The sequence below is a fragment of the Leptodactylus fuscus genome, chromosome 1 (assembly GCF_031893055.1).
Source record: "Leptodactylus fuscus isolate aLepFus1 chromosome 1, aLepFus1.hap2, whole genome shotgun sequence".
In the NCBI taxonomy this organism is placed as follows: domain Eukaryota; kingdom Metazoa; phylum Chordata; class Amphibia; order Anura; family Leptodactylidae; genus Leptodactylus; species Leptodactylus fuscus.
This window is the reverse complement of record NC_134265.1, coordinates 350,616,855-350,638,473: the sequence shown is the minus strand read 5'-3', so window position 1 is coordinate 350,638,473 and position 21,619 is coordinate 350,616,855. Positions and strand designations below refer to the sequence as shown.

The 21,619-nt window shown below is 46.9% G+C and overlaps 2 protein-coding genes across 4 annotated transcripts; both read right to left on the bottom strand.

Moving 5' to 3' along the window:
* Positions 1-2,803: 2,803 nt before the first annotated feature.
* On the bottom strand, positions 2,804-19,638 carry UBOX5 (U-box domain containing 5). 2 transcript variants are annotated; one of them, XM_075261766.1, is made up of 5 exons: positions 19,580-19,638; positions 11,654-11,743; positions 7,733-8,918; positions 5,735-5,902; positions 2,804-5,607 (listed from the first exon to the last, which is right to left on the bottom strand). In XM_075261766.1, exons 2-5 carry the CDS (start codon positions 11,705-11,707, stop codon positions 5,399-5,401), a joined length of 1,617 nt encoding a protein of 538 aa, XP_075117867.1. In that variant the 5' UTR covers positions 11,708-11,743; positions 19,580-19,638; the 3' UTR covers positions 2,804-5,398. The 2 variants fall into 2 exon arrangements, with proteins under 2 accessions (XP_075117867.1, XP_075117868.1); XM_075261767.1 differs by having other exon boundaries at positions 19,525-19,610.
* On the bottom strand, positions 14,188-19,669 carry FASTKD5 (FAST kinase domains 5). 2 transcript variants are annotated; one of them, XM_075261759.1, is made up of 2 exons: positions 19,580-19,669; positions 14,188-16,635 (listed from the first exon to the last, which is right to left on the bottom strand). In XM_075261759.1, exon 2 carries the CDS (start codon positions 16,614-16,616, stop codon positions 14,295-14,297), a length of 2,322 nt encoding a protein of 773 aa, XP_075117860.1. In that variant the 5' UTR covers positions 16,617-16,635; positions 19,580-19,669; the 3' UTR covers positions 14,188-14,294. The 2 variants fall into 2 exon arrangements, with proteins under 2 accessions (XP_075117860.1, XP_075117862.1); XM_075261761.1 differs by having other exon boundaries at positions 14,222-16,635; positions 19,525-19,588.
* Positions 19,670-21,619: the final 1,950 nt, after the last annotated feature.

Below are 21,619 nucleotides of genomic sequence, written 5' to 3'. Positions count from 1 at the left end.
ATCGTTTTATACAACAGTTGATGACAAACATCAGGTGTAACTATGTCTCTCCAGCCGGGGTCATGTCTCTGCACTACTCTGCTATCCTTAAAGTGTCTGAATTTACACAGGCCTTCAGTAAACTCCAAAGTTGTTACTTAAAAGGACCTTTCACCAAACCCACCTCTTTGCATCACTTAATAGCCACCGACCTACAGATTCCAGCTCAGTTGCAATTTTTTCTCTAACCCTTGCCATTCCTGAGAAATCGAAGCTGTTAGTCTCAGCACTGGATATCCTAATTACTGACAGGTGGGCGGTCCTGGAGTGGAGAAGGTAGTCTGGGACCGCCCACCTGAAAATAGATATCTTAAGAAGCATATAGGGCATTGCTCAGGAATGGTGGGGGCTACAGAAAAAATTCCAAATGCACACGAATCAGTGGAGCGGCAACTGTTCAAGGATGCAAAGAGCTGGAGTTAGTTAAGGGGGTGAAAGATCCCCTTTAAAGAGAACTTATCACATATCTTTTTGGTAAATAATTGTATTGCCCATAAAATAACTATTCTGAAGCATCTTTTCTTGCAGCTCTAAGTTGTGTTACAAGCTGAGGGCCCCTTTAAGCCTTGTCCAATCACCACTGCCATTATTAGACAATGTAAGGACACACCCCCTTTGACAAGATGTAATTCCCAGTTGTCAAGTTAGTCCTATGTATTCAGGAGGACAACAGAGGAATGGACAACACAGATTTATAAGAAGAGATATTCCAGAAGTATCTACTAATCGACATGTCAGGATATAGGTATAGGTTCTTCCTGGTGCCCCTGACCACCTCTGATCCTTTGAGGCATGGCCTCTACAAGAGCTCTGTAGGTGTCCTGTATATGCGTTTGGGCAAATTTTGACCCAGCCAACACGTTAAGTTTCTTGCTAGCCCAACAGTTGTATTGCTGTGATCCATCACGTTACTACTCAGCTAGTTGAGCATTGGTTGCAAAACTTTTAACCAAAATACAGAAAACTGGTATCACATGGTCCATCGAGTCCGCTCATATATGATTTCCATTTTATCTCAGGATAGACATGTGGTTATCCTAGGCATGCTCACATTCACTTCATGTGTCGCTTGTCCCAAGCCTCAACTACTCCTTCCCGAGATTACTTCTGATCTTCCCCCCAAATTTCAGATTGTGCCAACGTGTTTCTGAGTTCTTCCCTTCAAAATATTTGCCCTGTAGTACATTTGCAAGTTTGTTATGTTCCCCCCCCCCTCCCCTTTTCAGATTATGTTCTTTAGACTAAGGCCCCACGTTGCGGAAACGCAGCTTTTTATGTTGCAGATTTTGCGGCGGTTTTTTGAGCCAAAACCAATGGCTTCAAAAGAAATGAGAAATATCTAGGAAGTTCTTATACTTCTCTTCTTTGCTAAATCCACTCCTGGGTTTGGCTCAAAAACTGCAGCAAAGAAAAGCTGCGTTTCTGCAACGTGGGGCCTCAGCCTTAAGCCTGTCTTGATATGGTTTTATGCGTCAGACCCTTCACTATTTTTGTAGCCCTCCTTTCCATCAGTTGTATTTAATTTTTTTCTAGGTAGGGTATTCATAACTGGACACAGTATTCCAGATGTGGTCACACAAGTACTATATACAACAGGATCGCAATCTCGCTCTTCCATTGGCTACACCTCTAGCTCTACAGCCCAGCATCCCATTGGCTATACCTATAGCTCTACAGCCCAGCATCCTACAGGCTATACCTCTATCTCTACAACCAAGAATCCTACAGGCTATACCCCTAGCTCTACAGCCCAGCATCCCATTGGCTATACCTCTAGCTCTACAGCCCAGTATCCCATTGGCTACACCTCTAGCTCTACAACCCAGCATCCCATTGGCTATACCTATAGCTCTACAGCCCAGCATCCCATTGGCTATACCTATAGCTCTACAGCCCAGCATCCTACAGGCTATACCTCTATCTCTACAACCAAGAATCCTACAGGCTATACCCCTAGCTCTACAGCCCAGCATCCCATTGGCTATACCTCTAGCTCTACAGCCCAGCATCCCATTGGCTACACCTCTAGCTCTACAACCCAGCATCCCATTGGCTATACCTATAGCTCTACAGCCCAGCATCCCATTGGCTATACCTCTAGCTCTACAGCCCAGCATGCTACAGGCTATATCTCTACAGCCCAGCATGCTACAGGCTATATCTCTACAGCCCAGCATCCTACAGGCTATACCTCTAGCTCTACATCCCATTAGCTATACCTCTAGCTGTACAGCTCAGCATCCCATTGGCTATACCTCTAGCTCTACAGCCCAGCATCCTACAGGCTATACCTCTAGCTCTACAGCCCAGCATCCCATTGGCTATACCTCTACAGCCCAACATCTTACTGGCTACACCTCTACAACCCAGCATCTTACTGGCTATACCTCTAGCTCTACAGTGCAGCATCGTACTGGCTATATGTCTACTTGTACAGCCTGGCATAACACTGGCTATACCTCTGGCTCTATAGCTTGGCATTCTACAGACTAAACCTCTAGCCCTACAGCCTATCATCCTACTGGCTACACCTCTAGACCTAGCCCCCAGCATCCCATTGGCTGCCCCTCTAGTGCTACAGCCTGGCATCTCATTGGTAATACTTCTGGCTCTACAGCCAAGTATCCCACTGGCAATTCCTTTAGCTTTGCAGCACAGCATCCCACTGGATACATCTCTATATATCTACAGCCTGCCAATAAGTCAGTCCATACTGGCACCTCCATCAAAGCCAAAGAAGACAAATAAGACACACAACATTCACAAATTTTACCAAACCTTTAATGCGGCATACGTTACATCAATGAGCTGTTGTTCTCCAATTTCTACTAGAATATACTACATGTTCTGACACAGATTATTCACCCGTCAGTGGATTATTTAGATCGTGGTGAGGACAAGAAGGTGCTTGTGAAAGTATTTGGCCCATGTTAACGTTGGCTTGAAATTTTACAGTTTAACTTACACAAAGGCACAAGAAACAGGCAATTTCGGTTCCGACAAATATCCTGAAAGACACATTAAGGAACTTTACTGAAACCATTTATGATAGGTTTGCCCAACTTGCATCCATATAATCCAACGAGCTTGGTTTTACGTTTCAGAAAGGGCCATGATGGAGAGATCTGTAAATATTCACATTACACAGGATACTGAATACTGTACGTAGTCAGCCATAGACCATTCTAGATAAATCGTATAGATCCTCGGACGCGTGTTTTTGAAAAAAAAAAAAAAAAAAGGGAAATTGGATTGCATGAAAAAATTAATTTTTCAAAAATTTCAGTTCTTCATGGCTGATAGCATGAATTTCTTCAAGAGGGATCACAGATTTGTTACTGTGAATGTTCGATATGAACCAAAGGTTACATTTCATTTTCACCTATCCTGTCCAAAAAGTTGGCAGATAGTTTTTTAACGATGACTGGCTAAAAATAATTGCGAGAACACCAGACCTTTCTGCGACGGTCGGCCTCCCTAGTGAAGCGTAAACCAGCTACAAAACTAGAAGCTTGCACAGTGTTATGGCAACGGGCACTGGGGGGCCCATATGTACAAAATGACCAAAAATAGAGTACCTTCAAAATCATTTCATTGGGAAGGGGAAAAAAAAAGTTGTAAGTGTCTTACATTCATTCATAGCTATAGTCTAAGAAAGCACAGTGAGGGTCATGTACAAGGGTTCGAGGGTTAAAGGGCCACTCCAGGCATCACATAGTTTTACAGCGATTATCTCCAACAGACCAACGAAGGACAGGCTGGAATCGTAGACGTCTTCATTTTCTGTCGCACTGTGTATTTCATGTTGTATCGCTCCAAACACATCTTTTTTGCATTTTTTTCCAATATGGGCGGCTCTCAGTTCTCACGAGACCGTGTTCACGGATTTACGTAAAAAGGAGTAATATATGCGAGTCGGTGGCAGCCTGAGGTTCTTCTGATCAAGAGTTTGATGCTCCGCAAAATCGGAACGCAACTACCCCCCCCCCCAACTTCCATTGAAGTTAATGGAGCATGGAAAGAACGTACTTGGCCTGACTCCTGACACCATCACCAATTTGGTTCCTGTAAGGGCCGCAACGCTCCAGCAAGTGCCACCGCTTCTTTATTGTTTACCATAACGCCATACTTTTAGTAGTGGCTATGCCTGGTATTGCAGCTTAGGAATAAAAGTATGGACTGTGACTGGCAAGCAATGAAGAGAATGCAGTGTTAAAAGCAAGAGCCATGGGCCCCTCACTCAGCTTATTGGCAGGGACCCCCAACAATTTACTTTTGGTGACCCATGTAAAGGATAGTCATATAATGCTTGGCAATATGAACTAAGTTTTTACAATCCTCCGTCACTTGATTGCTTTTAAAGGGCTGCTCCAGGACATACCAATGGATGACCTATTCTTAAGAGGCCTCCACCAATAATTTGGTTGAGGAGGCCGCCACAGTTGGGTGAATACTGCAGTCTCTTATCCAAATACCAAGCTCATTGTGGTACATATCATGGGTATTGCACCCACTGGAATGGGACTCTATTGTAACGTCTTCACCACAGGGAAGAGGCCGTAACCTCTTCAGATCGCTGATCGGCAGGAGTCCCGGATGTCAGACTCCCACTGATCACATATTGATGACTAAGGATAGATCATCACGTTCCAGAATAGCCCTTTAAGAAAGCGAGTTTTGGGATGCGGACAATTGTGACACCTCCACAAAAAAACCTCAAATCTTGATCAAGTACCTGAGATGTTTCACTACTGAATGGAGGCCGCCATGTTACAGAACTAATGTATCATGTGATGCGATGGGCATATACAAATCAAGCCTACATGTATTGCTCCGAACCTTAAACAGAGCTCCATTCCTTAAATACGATTGACGTCAATTTAAGATCCGCAATAAGGAAGGAAGACGAGGGCAGGGGCTGCCCAAGTACGGCCATTATAAAACCACAGAAATGCTCTGGTGCCCAGTAGGGCACAACAGATGCCTATACGAGGCCTGTAGATTTACTGGAACCACGCGGGGAACGAACCAGGCACCGAGGAGGACAAGCATAAGGATCACAATACACAATTGCACTTAATTCCAAATCAGGACCCAGCAGACGTTCATGTTTTCAGGTAACGCATTATGGAATCCCATTGTAAACACAAAACCTAGACTTTTTTTTGGGCTTTTCACTAGCACAGCTATAAGACAGCAGAGACGCCAAGGCTACGGCGCCCGTTATAACTCCTAATATGACCTTTCTAAATAAATATGCACAAGTTTGTAGAGATTAGCAGCAAAGGTTGTGTCCCGTTTAAGCATTATGTCCCGGAAGGAAGCTGAACGTGATTGGCCCCTCTGGTCTGTGCGCCATCTACAGGTGGACCCTCAGCACATCACGGGTGGCGACGGTCCGATTGCAACTCCTGCAGACCACAGAGTGCGACTTCTGAGTCTCAGCCAGGCAAGGGCGACACATGAGGTGGCCGCAAGAAAGCTGGTAAATGGGTTCGGTTTTACAGTAGGCCGAAAATGTCCTCATACACGACGTGCAGCCTTGGACGCCACCGCTCCTAGTGTGCTCTGCGGGATAAAGAGAGGACGGGCACAAAAGGGTTAAAAGGGGGGGGGAAACTGAAGTCTATACAGAATCAGAATCTTAACCCCTTCCTAGCCTAGTAATGATCTAATCCATTGACTAGCACCATACCAGTAAAAGTCGAGGCTGTGGCCCAGGGTGGGTTCCCGGCGCCCTCCATGTGACAGTCTTGCTGTGGACTCTTCATGAACTTGGCTGTGTATGACGGCATGGAGCCCAAGGCGGCGGTGAGAGCCTGGTCTAGGCTTTGTGTCAGTCTCTGTTCATGGGATATTGACTCTAGAGTACAAAAACAAAAAAAAACTATTGTATGAAGCGCTCTAGAAGTCTACATTATCCGGCTTGGCACTTAAATATCTTGTGGAAATGTGGAGGAGCAAAGCATTTGGTGGATCACGTGAGGCAGGGCAGCCCACTCACACTTAATAACCTGTCTGATGATGTCATCAGACAAATCAATATATCTCATAACAACCCCACTTAGGCCAGACGTGAAAAGGTTGGTTCTACCCACCCTTCATGTTAGTGGAGCCAGTACAAGCGATACACACCTACCTTTGGTCCTGGCATTGGGTCCCCAGTTCCACCTCATGCCCAGTGAAGAGCTCTGGTGACTGCTATGGACAATTCCTGCCCACAGAAATCACATGTTGAATACCGGTGACGTCCCTGGTACCCAACAACTTGTGACCAGTGAACTCGCAGTCACTTGAGCTATTTCATTTCCAGCTCTGGCACAAAATGTTCCTGGATCTGACAACAGGCCAACCCAATATCACGTAAGAAAGGGCTAAGGGGCAGCCAATCACCTTCCTCTCGTTTTACACTTGCCCTAAGGGGGCGCTCACACTGCAATTGCTGGCATCTGTCATAAAATGTTAACAACGGACACTAACAGATCTTAAAGGGGCTCCATCACTGGATTTTCGCTATTTTAGATAAACATATGCCTGAATAGCCGTTAGAAAGTCTATTCACCTCCTGCTAATCATTTGTTAAAAGACCCCCCCTCCCCGTTTTAATGAATTACCTTTTAAACATATATGTAAATGAGGCCTCCGTGCATCGTGGGCGTTCCCGTGCACCCCTCACGTCATACTCTGTTCACGCCCTCCTCTGTGGTTCTTCTATGTAAGTCCCTCCTCCTGCTTTGGATTCACAGCCTCACAACTGTCTCTTGCCTGCTAGTGGCACAGGACCTGTGATGACATCACTACAAGGTCCTTCATCGTCTTCTAAGTAGTGATCTATACAGAGCAGAGGCTGCAGCTCCCTGTGTCTATCATAGATCTCCATGTACACAGTAGATCTATGATATGATAGACACAGAGAGCTGAAGCCCCTGCTCTGTATAGATCACTACTTAGAAGACGGTGAAGGACCTTGTAGTGATGTCATCACAGGGACAAGCCAATCACAGAGCAGTAGTGACATCATCACAGCTCCTTTTCCAGAAGCAGGGAGCAGACAGTTGTGAGGCTGTAAATCGAAAGAAGGAGGAGGGACTTACATAGAAAAACCACAGAGGAGGGCATGAACAGAGTATGACGTGAGGGGTGCACGGGAACGCCCACGGTGCACGGAGGCCTCATTTACATATATGTTTAAAAGGTAATTCATTAAAACGGGGGGGTCTTTTAACAATCGATTAGCAGGACTTGAATAGACTATTTAACGGCTATATAGGCATATGTTTATCTAAAATGGCGAAAATCCAGTGATAGAGCCCCTTTAAGAATTCCATTGATTTCAATGGGATTTGATCTATTGCCCGTTTTAACCAAATCCATCACAGGCCCGTTATTTTGGCAGACATAACGCAGGGTGCAGGACTTTTGGGTCTGTTGAAAATAACGGACTTATGACGGATGTTAAGCGTCCATTCATTTGTAACATCTAACGGATAGATGGTAACAGATGGTCGTTACACGGTCCGTTATTTCGGTCTGTTTTTATCTACACATGCTCAGAAAGCGGAACGAAAAAAAAAAAGTGATGTTAGTGTCTGTTAAAGTCGTTATAATGGGTGTCTGTTTTTGTTTATTTTTAATATGCCCTATCATATTGGACATGCAATGGTGGTGTGAACGCCGAGAGCGTTGAGAATACCTGAATTTGAACAATCCATCTGTGACATGTGACCATCATTTTCCGTTTTCATCTTCTTCGTTCCAAACACTGAGGTAGACGAGAGGCCGCTCACCGCTGAGAAGTAGGTGTCTACATTATCACCATCGTTGGCCGAATCCTCCATCCATTCCACCTTCCGCTTCATGGAGGACAAAGCTATGGCAGAAGGAGTGACCGGGCCACCAACGCGTGCTCTTCCCAGGAGCGTAGAGCCGGGAATATTGTGCTGTAAGAGGAAGTAGTCTATCCTAGCTTTGAGTGAAGGGTGAGGGAGAGGCTGGGAGTGCGGAGTGTAAGGAACCCCTGTAAATGGGTCGCTTGGCATCCTGCCCCATGACGCTTCGCTTTGGTTGCATTTATCGAGTGTGCTTTGGTCAATGACTTTCCCCGATGGAAGGACTATGGGGAAAGTCATGATCTCCAGTGTGATGGGGTCCAGAAACTCCTCTGGGACCTCTTGCAGAATACTGGCGAGCTCGCTCATACTGTGCTGTGTATTTTCTGAGTTGCTATAAGACATGTGGTTACTTTCCATCGGCGACGTGGGACACTGCTGCCCGAAGCCGTGAGGAAGACTTAGACAAGCGATTTGGTAAACGTTTTCCACCACCTCCTTAGGGCAAGTCTTAGCAGGCTGTCCCCACACCTCCACCCTCTTTATACTACAAGGCGTACCCCCAGCCACATGCGTCACGCAGATCTTCAGGTGGGTAACGTTACTTAGAGAGTGTTGCCCCTTATTCCACAGATCTTGGCAAGACGATCCGTGGTAAGACATCACGTTATCGGTTTGATGGAACGGGTGTCTCGGCTTGAAGCCTCGGTTATTAAACGTAGCCTTGCTTTGATTTTTTAGCACAACCTTCCCCACCATAGCAAAGATTTCTTTGTCCAGCGCTTGGCCAACCATATCCGGATTGTTCACCTCGTGGTTATTCCAAGACATTTTGTTGGTGGAGGTAGCTGTATAAACGTCCATTCCTGAAAAGTGCTGGTGCCCCCCAGAGGAGGTGTCTATATTAATCCTACATATATCTATGTTAAATGGAAACGAGAAGGTGATGTGTATAGGGGGCTTAATGAAATATTCACAGCGAAAACCACGATTCCTTTTAGCGAGGTCTTCAGAGACCAGATTCTCCACTTCGTAGCCATCGGCACTGATCTAAGGAGAAAAAGATATATGGGAAATACAAAGGAAAGAAAATAGATTATTGTGTAGATAATAAAGGGCTTTGTGTAGGTCATGTACAGTTTCCTTTTAAGTTACCCCCTAACCATATGGTAGAGGATAACTTGCAGTTTGCGGGTGAACCGACCACTCGGACCCCCACCGATCAGGAGAATAAGGGACTGGTCGGGGAAGCACATGTACATGTCAATGGAACAGCTGAAGTCATCCCCAGTGCTCCAATTGAAATGCATGGAGTTTTGCACACATTGGTCCGATCAAAGCTCTATTTAGGACATGGGCAAAACTCCCCCGTTCTCCTGATTTGGGGAGGGTGGACCCGAGTAATCAGATCCCCACCTATCTGCACATTAAACCCTATCAGCTAAAGCATACAGCAGTACCCAAAAGGAGGCCGGTAAACTCTCCCTTCTCTGCGCAAACGCCAGAACTGGATTGTGAGGGAGAATCCCACCAAAAAGGAACCCAGTTAAATGGTCACTAATAGAGATGAGCTAACACTGTTTGGAACAGCCGTTCCGAACAGCACGCTCCCATAGAAATGAATGGAAGCGGCCGTCACGCGGGAGGGTTAAGCGGCCGGCCGCCGGCAAAGTCTGCGTGCCAGGTGCTTCCATTCATTTCTATGGGAGCGTGCTGTTCGGATCGGCTGATCCAAACAGTGTTCGCTCATTTCTAGTCACTAATAGTTTTGTAGAGCAGGTCATTCTGAAACAAAAAGTAAATTAAAAATGTGCTGCTTTCTGCCTGAAAAACCCGTCTAATGTTCTTGCCACTAGGTGTCTCTCTTCTATCTAGTTTTCAGTTCGCTCCCTGTTATTAGGGAAGTGCTGTCCATAGATACAAAATGGCTTCAGAGAGTGGAAAGAGTTTGATCATTTCCAGCCAATCCTGATCGCGACATTTGCTTGATCGCTGATCGGGATCTGATCTTTCCCGATCCCAATTGCTCAACCCTATTCAAGGTACATGAAGTGTTTTTCTAGGCTTATCAGCTGATGGCCTACTTTACACTAAGGTCATCAATTAAAGATTGGCTGCCGTTTGACTTGCCCGGGGCTCAGTCGTGATCGTGATATGGTATATCTACCCTGGGTGATCTTTATACTCAAGGGGTGCACGACATGCTCTCTCCTCTCCGTTTCCTCAATAGCTGAGTAGGATCTCTGACTACCCTCTCATAGGTGTGCTCCGCTCACGGAAGCCCAAAGGGTTCATCTCCAATACTGACGCACATTTGATTCGGGTCAAGGTGTCCTTGTCGGATGCTCCTGTCTTGGTGTGCTGGCGTACCAATATTCTGGCCCTCACAAAGGAGACATTTCAGGAAGTTCTTGAGTCATCCCAACATGCGACGCCTTCAGTTAATAAATTAATTCACACCTAACATTATTCATCAATGCTTCCTACCCCTTCTATTTACACAGAATGGATCGACGGCCTCATCTGGGATATCTTAGATGTCCCTGTCCGCAGCTGGACTTTTGGCACATGATGCCCAGTTGTACACTGTTTTTGGAGGGGGGTTGTGGATCTCCAGAAGGAAATTCTGAATAAGCAGATACCCCTAACCCCAGAAGTCTGTCTCTTTGGCATACTGGATGAGAAGATCTGGCTGTACCAGGTTAGAGTGTTCTCGAGGGATTCCTTGTTCTACACTAGGAAGGGTATTGTGCTCAGATGGATGGCTTCTTGACCTCCATCAGTCTCTATGAAGAAAAATCTTTTAAACTCAGTTCTCCCTTTCAACCAATTAGCGTAGTATTAGGAATAGTTAGTATTAGGACGTCCCCAAAAGTTCCATAACGTATAGGGACTAGAGATGAGCAAACGGCGTTCGATCGAATATCAGGCTGCTCAAGGTAATCGATTCCAATCGAATATCACGAGGCAAACGCACTAAAAATTCGTATCCCCTCCCACCTTCCCTGGCGCTTTTTTTGCACCAATAACTGTGCACGGGAGGTGGGACAGGAACTACGACAGCGGAGGCATCGAAAAAAAAAATCGGAAAAAGTAATTGGCTGGCTAAATCAGGTGACCTCCAATTTACACGAATGGTGGATTTAATATCCAGGTCATATGAGACTGTGAACTATGTGACTGAGAGACAGGGGCAGATGTACAGGCAGGGTTAGTTACTCACCCAACTCTTTGGGGCTCTGTATGGTCGGGATCCCTGTCAGCTTGCGATATGTGGGAGCTGACTTTTTCCCATAGGAATGCATTGGCCAGCGTTGATTGGCCGAATGCCATACAGAGTACAGCATTTGGCCAATCAACGCTGGTTCTGCCGGAGGAGGCGGAGTCTAATATCGGTCCACAGCAGTCTCCATTGTGGTCCGATCTCAGATGTAGCAGTGCTGGCTGTGCGCTGAAGCCTGCTGCAATACCAAGCACAGCCATTATACAATGTACGGCACTGTTCTTGGTCTGCAGGTAAGAGGTCACAGTGCTCACCTGAACACCACATACTCTTCAACCAGCTGTCGGACCCCCACTAATTATATAATGATGACCTGTCCCCAGAGTATAATAATAGCAGCGGGCGGTTCCTATACGTAACAATGTAACCCTGGTAATATTGCAGATCGTGTAATAACGGAGAGGCCCAAATATCACGTTGGTGAAAGAGGTGGACGCTCAGTTTGTCATTGGATCAAATATTCATAATTTCATAATCAGGAAAGTAAAAGCCAAAAAGTTACCTTATTGCAGAAGACCCGTGGTCTGAACTGGGGGAGGCAGAGGTTCACAACCATCCTGACCGATATTCTTAGGTCTCCACGTAGCAACACCTGAGGATCAAGGGAGTCTACATTAGATCTGGGGCTTAGTGGGCCGACGTTGGTCTGATTGACATGGGGCCACGTTATAGTCACTATTACATGGAGGAGACATATAAAGAGTGTTAGACAAAGTCAAGTGTCAAACAATGACTATGACAACGGTCAAGCATGGGCTTCACTATCATTTGTAGGACCCCCGCCCCGTCCGTCACGGCCCCGCCACATTGTACTGAACTAGGGCAGTGGTGCTGCTCTCGATACCAAAAGACGGGAAAAATATTCAAGTGACGACTAGTTATAAAGACCAATTGCCCCACCTGGTGGCCAGTCCAGGATATAGCAAGAAACAAATTTCAAAAACTTCCTCCAATTCTTATACCCTAAACCAGGTATTAATCTATAGGAAGCTCCCTTCCAATAGGTGGCGCTAGGAGCAAATTCTTTGGGTTTTTTTCCCCAATGAGGACTTCTTTGTATTCCTTACCCAGAATTCTTAGCAGGGCGTGCATGGTCTAATAAGTCTCTATACCAGTCTCTGGACGCCCTGAAAAAAAATGTATTTCTTGGACAGATCTCCAAAAACACTCATAACCTTATACATGACATAAACTTCTCCAGGTCAATCTCTGATGGCTCAGTGGACCATTACTTCAGTATTTAACAAGGAAATACTAGGAAAAATAAGACTGCTTTCTTCCAAGCACAGTGTCACACCATCCCACAGGCAGTTTCTGGTATTGCAACTTAGCCCTACACACTACAATGTTGCTGAGCTGCAATACTGGACACAACACGTGCGCAGGAGCGGTGCAGTTTTGGAAAGGAAGCAGCTAGATTATTTCTGTTATTCTTTTACAACCCCAGGACATATGCCACGAGGCGAGGATGGGGGGTCCGTGTCAACCCTCTGTACATTCAGCATGACCAGAGCCAGGATAAATGTGGATGTGACTGCTGCTGAACAGGGCTCCCATTGACTCCAATGCTTTACTTTGGGCACGTTCACAAGGGGCAAGGGCATGGGTGCCCAATACGTCGATTGCGATCTACTGGTCGATCACAATGGACGTATGGGTCGATCGCGGGATGCAGCCAGGGATCCCCGCTGTCTGCTTCTTCACAGCGCAGGCTGAGAGTTATCTCTGGATACTGGCAGGCTGGGGCTGCAGCAGCCCCGCCTGCCGGTGTCTGTAGATGACTCTCAGCCTGCGCTGTGAACAAGCATTTGCAGGCCGCTCTTAGGGATGGAGGGGGCCGGGGTGCTACTTCTTCACAGCGCAGGCTGAGTCATCTACTGACACCGGCAGGCGGGGCTGCTGCAGCCCCAGCCTGCCAGTGTCCAGGGATCTACCCGGCCCCGCCCACAGACACGCCCCACCTACAGGCCCGTCCTGGCCCCGCCCACAAGAAGTGGGTAGTCGATCTTACGGCTTGGTCATGTAAAGAAGTAGCTCACATGCTGACGAAGTGTGAGCACCCCTGGGCAAGGGGGTCAGATTTTGGCGCTGAATCCACGTCAGAATCCGCTCCCTCACAATGGAGGTCTATATAGACCGCTAGCTTCCTTTGTTCCGTGAGAGGTATGTTCCCGCTCACGGGAAAAAGAAGCGAGCTGCCCTTTCTTCAGGCGAAATCCGCAGCGGATTCAGCCCCGGTGTCCGCCTCACGGCAGCACCCTCCGGACTAGGCCCATTCATTTGGGAAGCTGTGACAGTCGCATTTTGGTTCTATTCTAATGCTGCTTCCAGCGTCAAAATCAGGACCAAAATACACCACCCCGTGCCCCGTGTGAACTAGCCCTTTGGCTAGCTCCAGGACTGTATAGTTCATGGCTCATTTACCTCCATAGGAATTCAATCACTGGCTTTTTGAAGGGGGTTTTCCTACAAAGCACATAATTCCCTTTTCATAGGATAGCAGATGGCTTACAGGTCCGGCCACTGAGGCCACCTCCCGGGTCATCTCCTGTTCTGAATGGAGCAGGGGGTGCGTATTGCAATGGGAGTGCCGGAGAGAGCAGGGCTCTGTACTTTGCCCATCTCCAACACTCCCATTGAAATGAATGAAGCAATACAGGCTGCCGGACCACCACTCCATTCAGAACTCCTGTCTTCCTGATGAGTAGGGATCGAACGGTCGGCCCCTTCAATCTGTAGGATCCTGGTTGTTGGTCGCCCACCTGATAAACTATCCTAAGAAGCCGGTCATCAATATAAGACACCCCTTTAGGGCCTATGTGGCAATCTTAATAAATCCCCCCCCCATTATTTTAGCTTCTCCATTTGAGACTTAAGTGCATGTAAAAAACACCAAAAATAATGACACCAAACAGACAAAAAGAATTGTCAACCCTGCAGCCTTTTTATTCACATTGTAAACCAATAAGTAAATAACATCAGGGTTGGGGGGAGGTAATAGAGATATAATTTTTTTTTAATTGATAGTATGTGATAACTTATTACTACAATATGACAGCCGACAACGCCCAAATCAATGATGAACCCCGTAACGTTGCATCCGATTTAGGATCAGCCACCAGAACAACAGCCGCCATTATCCATCACCTCGTACATCCCAGAGACCCGAAAACTTTGTAATGCAGATACGAAAGTTTTTCCGATCGCGAACATTTCGTTAAAGGGTACCACTCCCAATACGGCAGCTCAACCACCACATAACCCAACTTCTGCAGTTGTCTCCTTTTCATGTCATGGAGACCCAAGAGCCGCTTGCGTCCGTAACAATAGTGATTCCGGTTAGTAACCTGGAGGGCTAGTTTAGTCACCTCCGTGGTCGGTTTCTGATCAGGTTTCTTTCCCGAAGTCAACTGGGACAGCAGACGGTCGGTGATTTCGGTAGTACCGTCAGGTCCGTGTCTGGTCTTTGGACCATCATGGGTATGGGGAGGAGTTTGCTTCAAGTTTTTATTCAGTAACTGACTCATGAGATCATCGGTGACCTGAACACTAATGGGCTTCTTCTTCGATGGTTTCGCTTTAACAATATTTATCGGGATGGGCTTGTGGTGACTATCGAAGTGGATCTCAAGATCTTTCGACCTTGTGTGAGGCAAGATCATGTGGTGCTTTACGAACTCCGAACCTCCCAACAAGATTTCTAACATTGACGCAGCTTCCAGAGCCTCCTCCCGCAGATATATGTCCTGGTTGGAGAAATCTAGAAGCATTTCTGTTACTTCTTGCTTGAGCTTGGGGGAAATGGTTTGTCCGGTATACTCGGGGCATTCAATCTCGACACTGCCGGCTATGGTGAAGAGATCCTTCTTCAGCTCGAACATGCTTATTTTAGTAGACTGAATGATAAAATCTTCGCTTAAGGCCACCTTGATTAGATCTAGCGGGAACCTCTGACAGAAAGCGAGGGCCATGAGACAACTCAAGAAGTGCTCGGGAAAGCTCTGAAATTCTTGGAGATTCTTGTAGATTTCGTTAATTAATGAGTCGTAAAAAACGTCAGCGTTGGGCGGACTATAGGTCAAGATACCAAAGGACCAAAGCAACTTAGCAATGTCTTTGCTCCGGCAGTAAGATGCTCGTTCTGGAATAACCGATGCTACCGTATTCATGAGATTTTCATCCAAAATATGCATCGAAGCGAAGGAAAGCGTAACGTGCATGATACCCTGAATGCCCATGTTAGGTATACGTTTGCAAGATACCTGTCCCACTTGCTTAAAGAAGTCCATATGGTCAACACGGGTGAACCGGAACATTTTAAGAACATTCACTAAAGAGTAGTTGCTTATGTCGTCGATGTTCTCTATGATCATATCTCCAAATTTCCTCATTAGGTATTCCGATAATCCATGACCAGTCTTAAAAAAGCCTAAGCAAACCGTACCGATTTCCTCTAGGTTGATGACCTGGAGATATCTCAATACCACGGCCTCCAGTTTCTCCAGCAGCTCTTCCGGGGCACGTCTTCCTTCACCAATGATGTATATTAATTGGATGGCCTGAGGTAAATTTAAGTCCACGCAACGTAAGTGCATATAACTGTACATTATGTCCAAAAATTTAGGGACACTATACGACAGGCATCTCCACATATCGGCCACCAGAAGCAATTCATTGGTAGACAGGTACCACACTCGACGACTAAACTCTTTTTCGTAAGCTTTCAGTACGGGGTGGCTTGCGGGAATTTTGAGTCGGACAAAGGCGGCGAGTATACGAATCAGGTCTCCGTGGGTGTAGAGCTGAAGGTTTTCAATGTTGCTGCGACATAATTTTTCAAAACTTTTGTTGGACTTTAGTCCGGCGATACGTTCTTCGGGCAGATGACTTAGTTTCTCCAAATATTCGGAAGTTTCTGCTGGAGATAGATTATCAGTACAAGCCACTTTCTGCAGAAGAGTCTCACCTTCCTCCATGGGAGTGTCCATACTATGTTCAGAGGTGAAACACAGAGATTTGTACTCTGGTCTACATTGCTGGAAGCCTCGTGGATCCGCCATACTGTCGTAGGCTTCTACATCATCATAACGGTTCTCGGCTTTGGTTCTCCGATACAACTTTGCATATCTGTCTGATGGTTTCTCCCGACTAGGTGAGGGCAGCGCTAGCTTTTTACGTCTTAGCCAAACAGCTGCGTTTTGAGTTGGTTTCGCATACGGCCACTTGTACTCTTGCTCTGGTTGTCCCTTTTTATCGTCATTGATCGTTGTGGAAAATCCTGAAGGTTTGTCGATATTCTGAAGGTCTACGGCGTCACTGTCTACTTTCTTGAAATAAGAAGCGGCCAGAATATTAATCCTCCCAAGTTTATCTGGAGTTTTAATGCTCATCCATTTAGTAACAGACGAAAGCGTAGCTGGACGGAAAATGCCTCCTGGCAATCTTCGACAAAGTGAGTTGGCCATCGAGGGGGGTCATCGAGTACTGAAAAAGGGCAGATGGAGAAGGCAGATGAGTGTCTTCCAGCGATATCATAAGCGATGCAAAGAAACACAATCAAATGGGAAAAAAAAGTCCACAAGAAAGAGGAAGAAAAGTGGACAAGCTCGAATGGTCTGCATCGAAAGACGCAGCAGAACATTTCATTATACCCCAGACTGGTCATATTGAATCACTTCCTGATACAAGGTGTTAAATATTAACTTAAAGGGGGTTTCCAGGACTATGACATTGGTGAACTATCCTATCAAGACTTCATCGTATCCGATCAGTGGGGGGTTTGATATTTGTTTTCGAAACAGCTGCGGCTCTTGCCCTCCACTGCATCCACTTCTCAGGCCAGTGACGTTACGTCCATTGGTCACGTGGCCATGTTGCTGTTCAGCTGCATGGGACTGAGCTGCAATACCAAGCACAGCCACTGTACAATGCATGGTGCCGTTCTTGACAAAGAGCAAAAAGGCTATTGGGCTTGTCCGAATGCCAACTAGCCGGCGGGAGGGCCAGGGTCAGACCACCAAACACTGGTTTTGGATAACCCAAAGACAAAGATGGTGACTTGGGAAATGTAACAGAGGTCTGTTCTATTCTATACCCTGAAAGATATTTTAGGCTATGGCTCCAAGGAGGAGAATGCAGCTATAAAGGGGGGGGGGGGGGGGGGGGGGTGACACAGAGGAACCAGTGTTTTTCATTGAGTTTTCTCTGCAGTTTTTCTTACTTTATTAAATCTATGGGGAAAACGCAAGCGTTTCCACAGATAAAATTTACACGCTGTGTAGTGATTTTTTTTAATCTCCAAGTAGCCAGAGGATTTTTTTTTTTTAATCCTCTGGCTACTTAGTCCCCCCTGGTGTCCACTTACCTGCAGAGATGACTGGTCTGATGCCCGCTGTTCTCGTTCTTCTTCGCCTTGCTGCCCCCGCCTCCCAGGTTAGGAGAGTGTGGGCAGGTTAGGAGAGTGTGGGCGGGTACTGGGAGGGGAGACGTCACGTCTCCCCGCCCTGTACCCGCCCACACTCTCCTAAGCCACAAGCCCCGCCTTCTTCCTAGCTCTTTAAACACTAACCTGGGAGGCGGGGGCAGCGAGGCGAAGAAGAACGAAAACACCGGGCACCGGACCAGCCATCTCTGCAGGTAAGTAGCTACTAGAGATGTTAGCTAGTCTCCCATTAGAATGAATGGACGCAGCCGGCGCAGGGGGTTAAGGCTGTGTGCCGGCTGCTTCCATTCATTCCTATGGAACCGCAGCGGAGCCTTCACACTGAGTATACACTCCGCTCAGAATGAGCAGAGCGTATACTCAGTGTGAAGGCTAACATTGTTATCTTTTCCCACAATGCTTGACCAGTAGCAAAGCACTGTGGGAAATAATCACCGATCTCGATCCCACCTAAAAAGATCTTGTTCGGAATTCCGATCGCGATCATGAAATTTTCTCGATCGCCGATCGGAATCCGATCTTTTCCGAACATGATCGCTCAACCCTAATCTCCAGTAACTCTTGTAGACATTCTTGGCTATGGCTCAAAAAAAACCAACAAAATCTTCAACAAAAAGAGCTGCGTTTCCGCAATGTGGGGCCTTAGCCTTAAAGTGCTCGGCATTCAACCTCTAAGACCCCAAATGGCGGCCCCCCCCTAAGTCCACTATATGACTAGAGTGACTGTGTCCATGCCTGTCCACTACTTCATTCACATCTATTGGACTGATGGGGTGTTGTATTTGGCGATATCCATCTGTCCGAGAGACATGAATTCGGCAGTGGTTACCCATGTGGATCACTGCTCCTATTCGCACAGAGGGTACAAGATTCTCATGATCAGCGGGAGTCCCAGTTGTGGGACCCCTGTGACCAGACATGTATCCCTTAGCCTATGTATTTACCTATAATGTCACCCAAAAGATTAATAGTCATAAAACAAACAACGAGGAAATAATTGCATAACCTTTCCATAAATTCTGTGGACTACAATGGAAGAAACCAAACGTCTCCAGTAACTGACTGGACCAGGGAGTTAGTGGTCTTAAAGGTGGGAGCTCTGGATATGCCATTCATGTCTTTGGTAGGAAAGGTACTATTACAATATCATTAGAATATCATGGCTACTGTAAAAAATAAACAGCGCCACAAATGTCTACAGGTTGTGTGCGGTACTGCAGCTCGGCCCTTTAACTTTAACAGAGATGAATTGCAATATTAGACACAACCACTACCGCTGTCCGGTCCAGCACAGTCCCGGAGCTGGAAACAGATCTAGGGCCAATTCTCTTGTTACCATGCCATGCCATGCCATGCTGCCGTACAACTACAACCAAACTCCATTTACAAACCGCACTTTTTTTTTTGCATTGCATTACGAGCTCTGCCCCACCCCCTTGTCAAGATGAGTCATGTGATCAGCAATCGCAATTTTGGGAATCTACCCTAAACCACACACTATAGGTTTCTATTAACCCCTACAGTGCCGTGACCGGGGTCACAACCATCCCTGATTACACAGAAGGCCTCTGTAACCACAGTCCAGCTTTCATTTCCACATCAACAATGGGAAAATGAAACCTGAACTCTGATTGGTTACCAAAGACAGCACATCGGGGCCTTGTTCACCTAAACCTATCAGCGTTGAGCTTAACTATCCACAACAGCGCTCGGAATATGAGAGCCGCACTCTGATTGGTTGTTAGTGACACCTATGTCTCTGAAAGCACCAATCAGAGCGCAGCTTACAGTTACACCACCAGACTAGGACAATTAAAGATGAATTCTGATTGGCTGGTAGGCGCAACAACATGTGGCTCAGTGACTTTCGGCCGTCTCCGCTCACCTCCCCCATATGGGGGAGGGGTGGTTATGTGTGCACGCAGCCTCACCCGTCTCTAGTGTGACCCGGCAGATACACAGCAGACACTTCAGCCTGTGACATACCCGCTCCGCTCTCCTCTATCACCGCCTGTCCATGCACTGGGAAGAGACGCAATCCGGGGGCGCACACTGATGACATACACAATGTCACAGCCGCAGACTCTGCCGAACGGGAGGCGGGACTTGCGGCGAGGAGGCGTGGTCAGGTGACGTCAACCGCACGGCGTCTGCCAGCAAATGGGCGGATTGAGAACTAAGTGGAGGCGGCTATTGCCAGTAAGTGGGCGGGGCCAGAAGTTAGCTCACTGAGGCTGAATGTCAACCCAGAAGGGGCGGAGTCATGAGAATGATCAACTATGGGCGGAGCAAGTGTGGTCGTATAGCGGTGTATGGGCGTGGTTACATAGCGTACGTGGGCGGATCCAAAAGGAAGTCGTCTCAAAGTAAGCAGCAGCTCGAGGGCGGATCCAGTAATTGTGTGGGTGGAGTCAGTATTTATACTAGGCTAACAGTGGGTGGAGCCTATAGTAGTTTGTAGGAGGGGCCAAATTAAAGGAATTGTCCAAGATTAGAAAGACATGGCTGCTTTTTTTCTTCCAAAATAGTGCCACACTTGTCCACAGGTTATGTGTGGTATTGCAGCTCAGGGTCATTTAGTTCCATGGAGATGATCTGTAATACCACACACAACCTATGGACATGGTGGCGCTGTTGCTGTAAGAAAGCAGCCATGTTTTTCTAACCCTAGACAACCCATTTTATTGCAGACAATCAGACTTCCTGGTTTATCAAATAGCAGTTTAGGGAGACTCCTCTGGTTGGGGGTCACCATGTGCAAACAATCTGTAACCAATCATGCCACAGCAGCACAGAGTATTTCAGGAGAGGAGCATGCTGACCTGTCCCCTCATGTGTTGATGTTAGTGAGGACGGGGCAGTGCTCTCCATCCTCCGCCTCTGTCTATAGACGTCTCAGAGATAGATTTATTTCTCTCTATATAGAGCCCTCCATGTTACTGATACACAGCGCCAGATGCTCTGCATGGATGTAGAAGTAACGCTACATGGCGGACTGTCACCTCTAGAGGGCGATAAGGAGCTACGCCACAATGGTAGACAGGTGCCCTCCCTGTGGCACCAACCCCCTGCCCTGTAGTGCCCCACTACTATGGAGACATAACTCATGTGGCCTGCAGGTGGCAGTATCACACAGGAGATCTGCCAGTAGTTACTCTATCAGGGAGGGGGGCTTCTTCAGGTTCACATGTCTACCCTGTTTCTTTGAGGGCACCTGAGTGCCCTCTTTTTGGCGTCATATGACTATCCTGTATTTTGGGGATACTAAGCTGGGGCATGATATTTTGCAATTTCTCAGGTTGTACGTGATGGGCTCATTTTTTTGCAGGCATGTATGTGCGGTGTACCATGTGGGCATGGCGTGGTGCTGTTTTTTAGAGGACCTGTGCCACTTCTTTGAAGCAGAGAACTGTGGTGTTACTTGGGGAGCAGTGAATGTAATGGATACTTACCGATATTTACACCCGGCTGCCCCTTTCTCTAGGACATATGGCTACTCATTTCTACCCCTGTTTCTTCGGGGGCACTTGACTGCCCTTTTCTCTGGGGTCACATGGCTGCATTCTTTTGTTGAGGTGTCACATATCTACCCTGTTTCTCTGTGGGTACCTGACTTTCCTTTCTCTGTAAGGTCATATGGCTGCCCTATTTGTTGTGTTAGTATGTGTCTACCCTGTTTGGGGGGGGGGGGCATTGGGCCGTCCTTCTTCTCTAGGATACTATAGTTGCCCTGTTTCTTGGGGTAACACATATCAACCCTAATTCTCTGTGGGCACGTGTCTTCCCTTTTTGTGTCATATGGGTGCCCTGTTTCCTGTGGTAGTGTGTGTCTACCCTGTTTCTTTGGGGGCACCTAGATGCCCTTTTTCTCTGTGGTCATATGGGTACCCTGTTTCTTGGGATGGCGCATATCTACCCTGTTTCTTTGGGGACACGTGAATGCCCTTTTTCTCTGTGGTCATATGGTTGCCCTATTTCTTTGGGGGCACTTGGCTGCCCCTGTTCTGTAGCGTCATATGGTTGCCC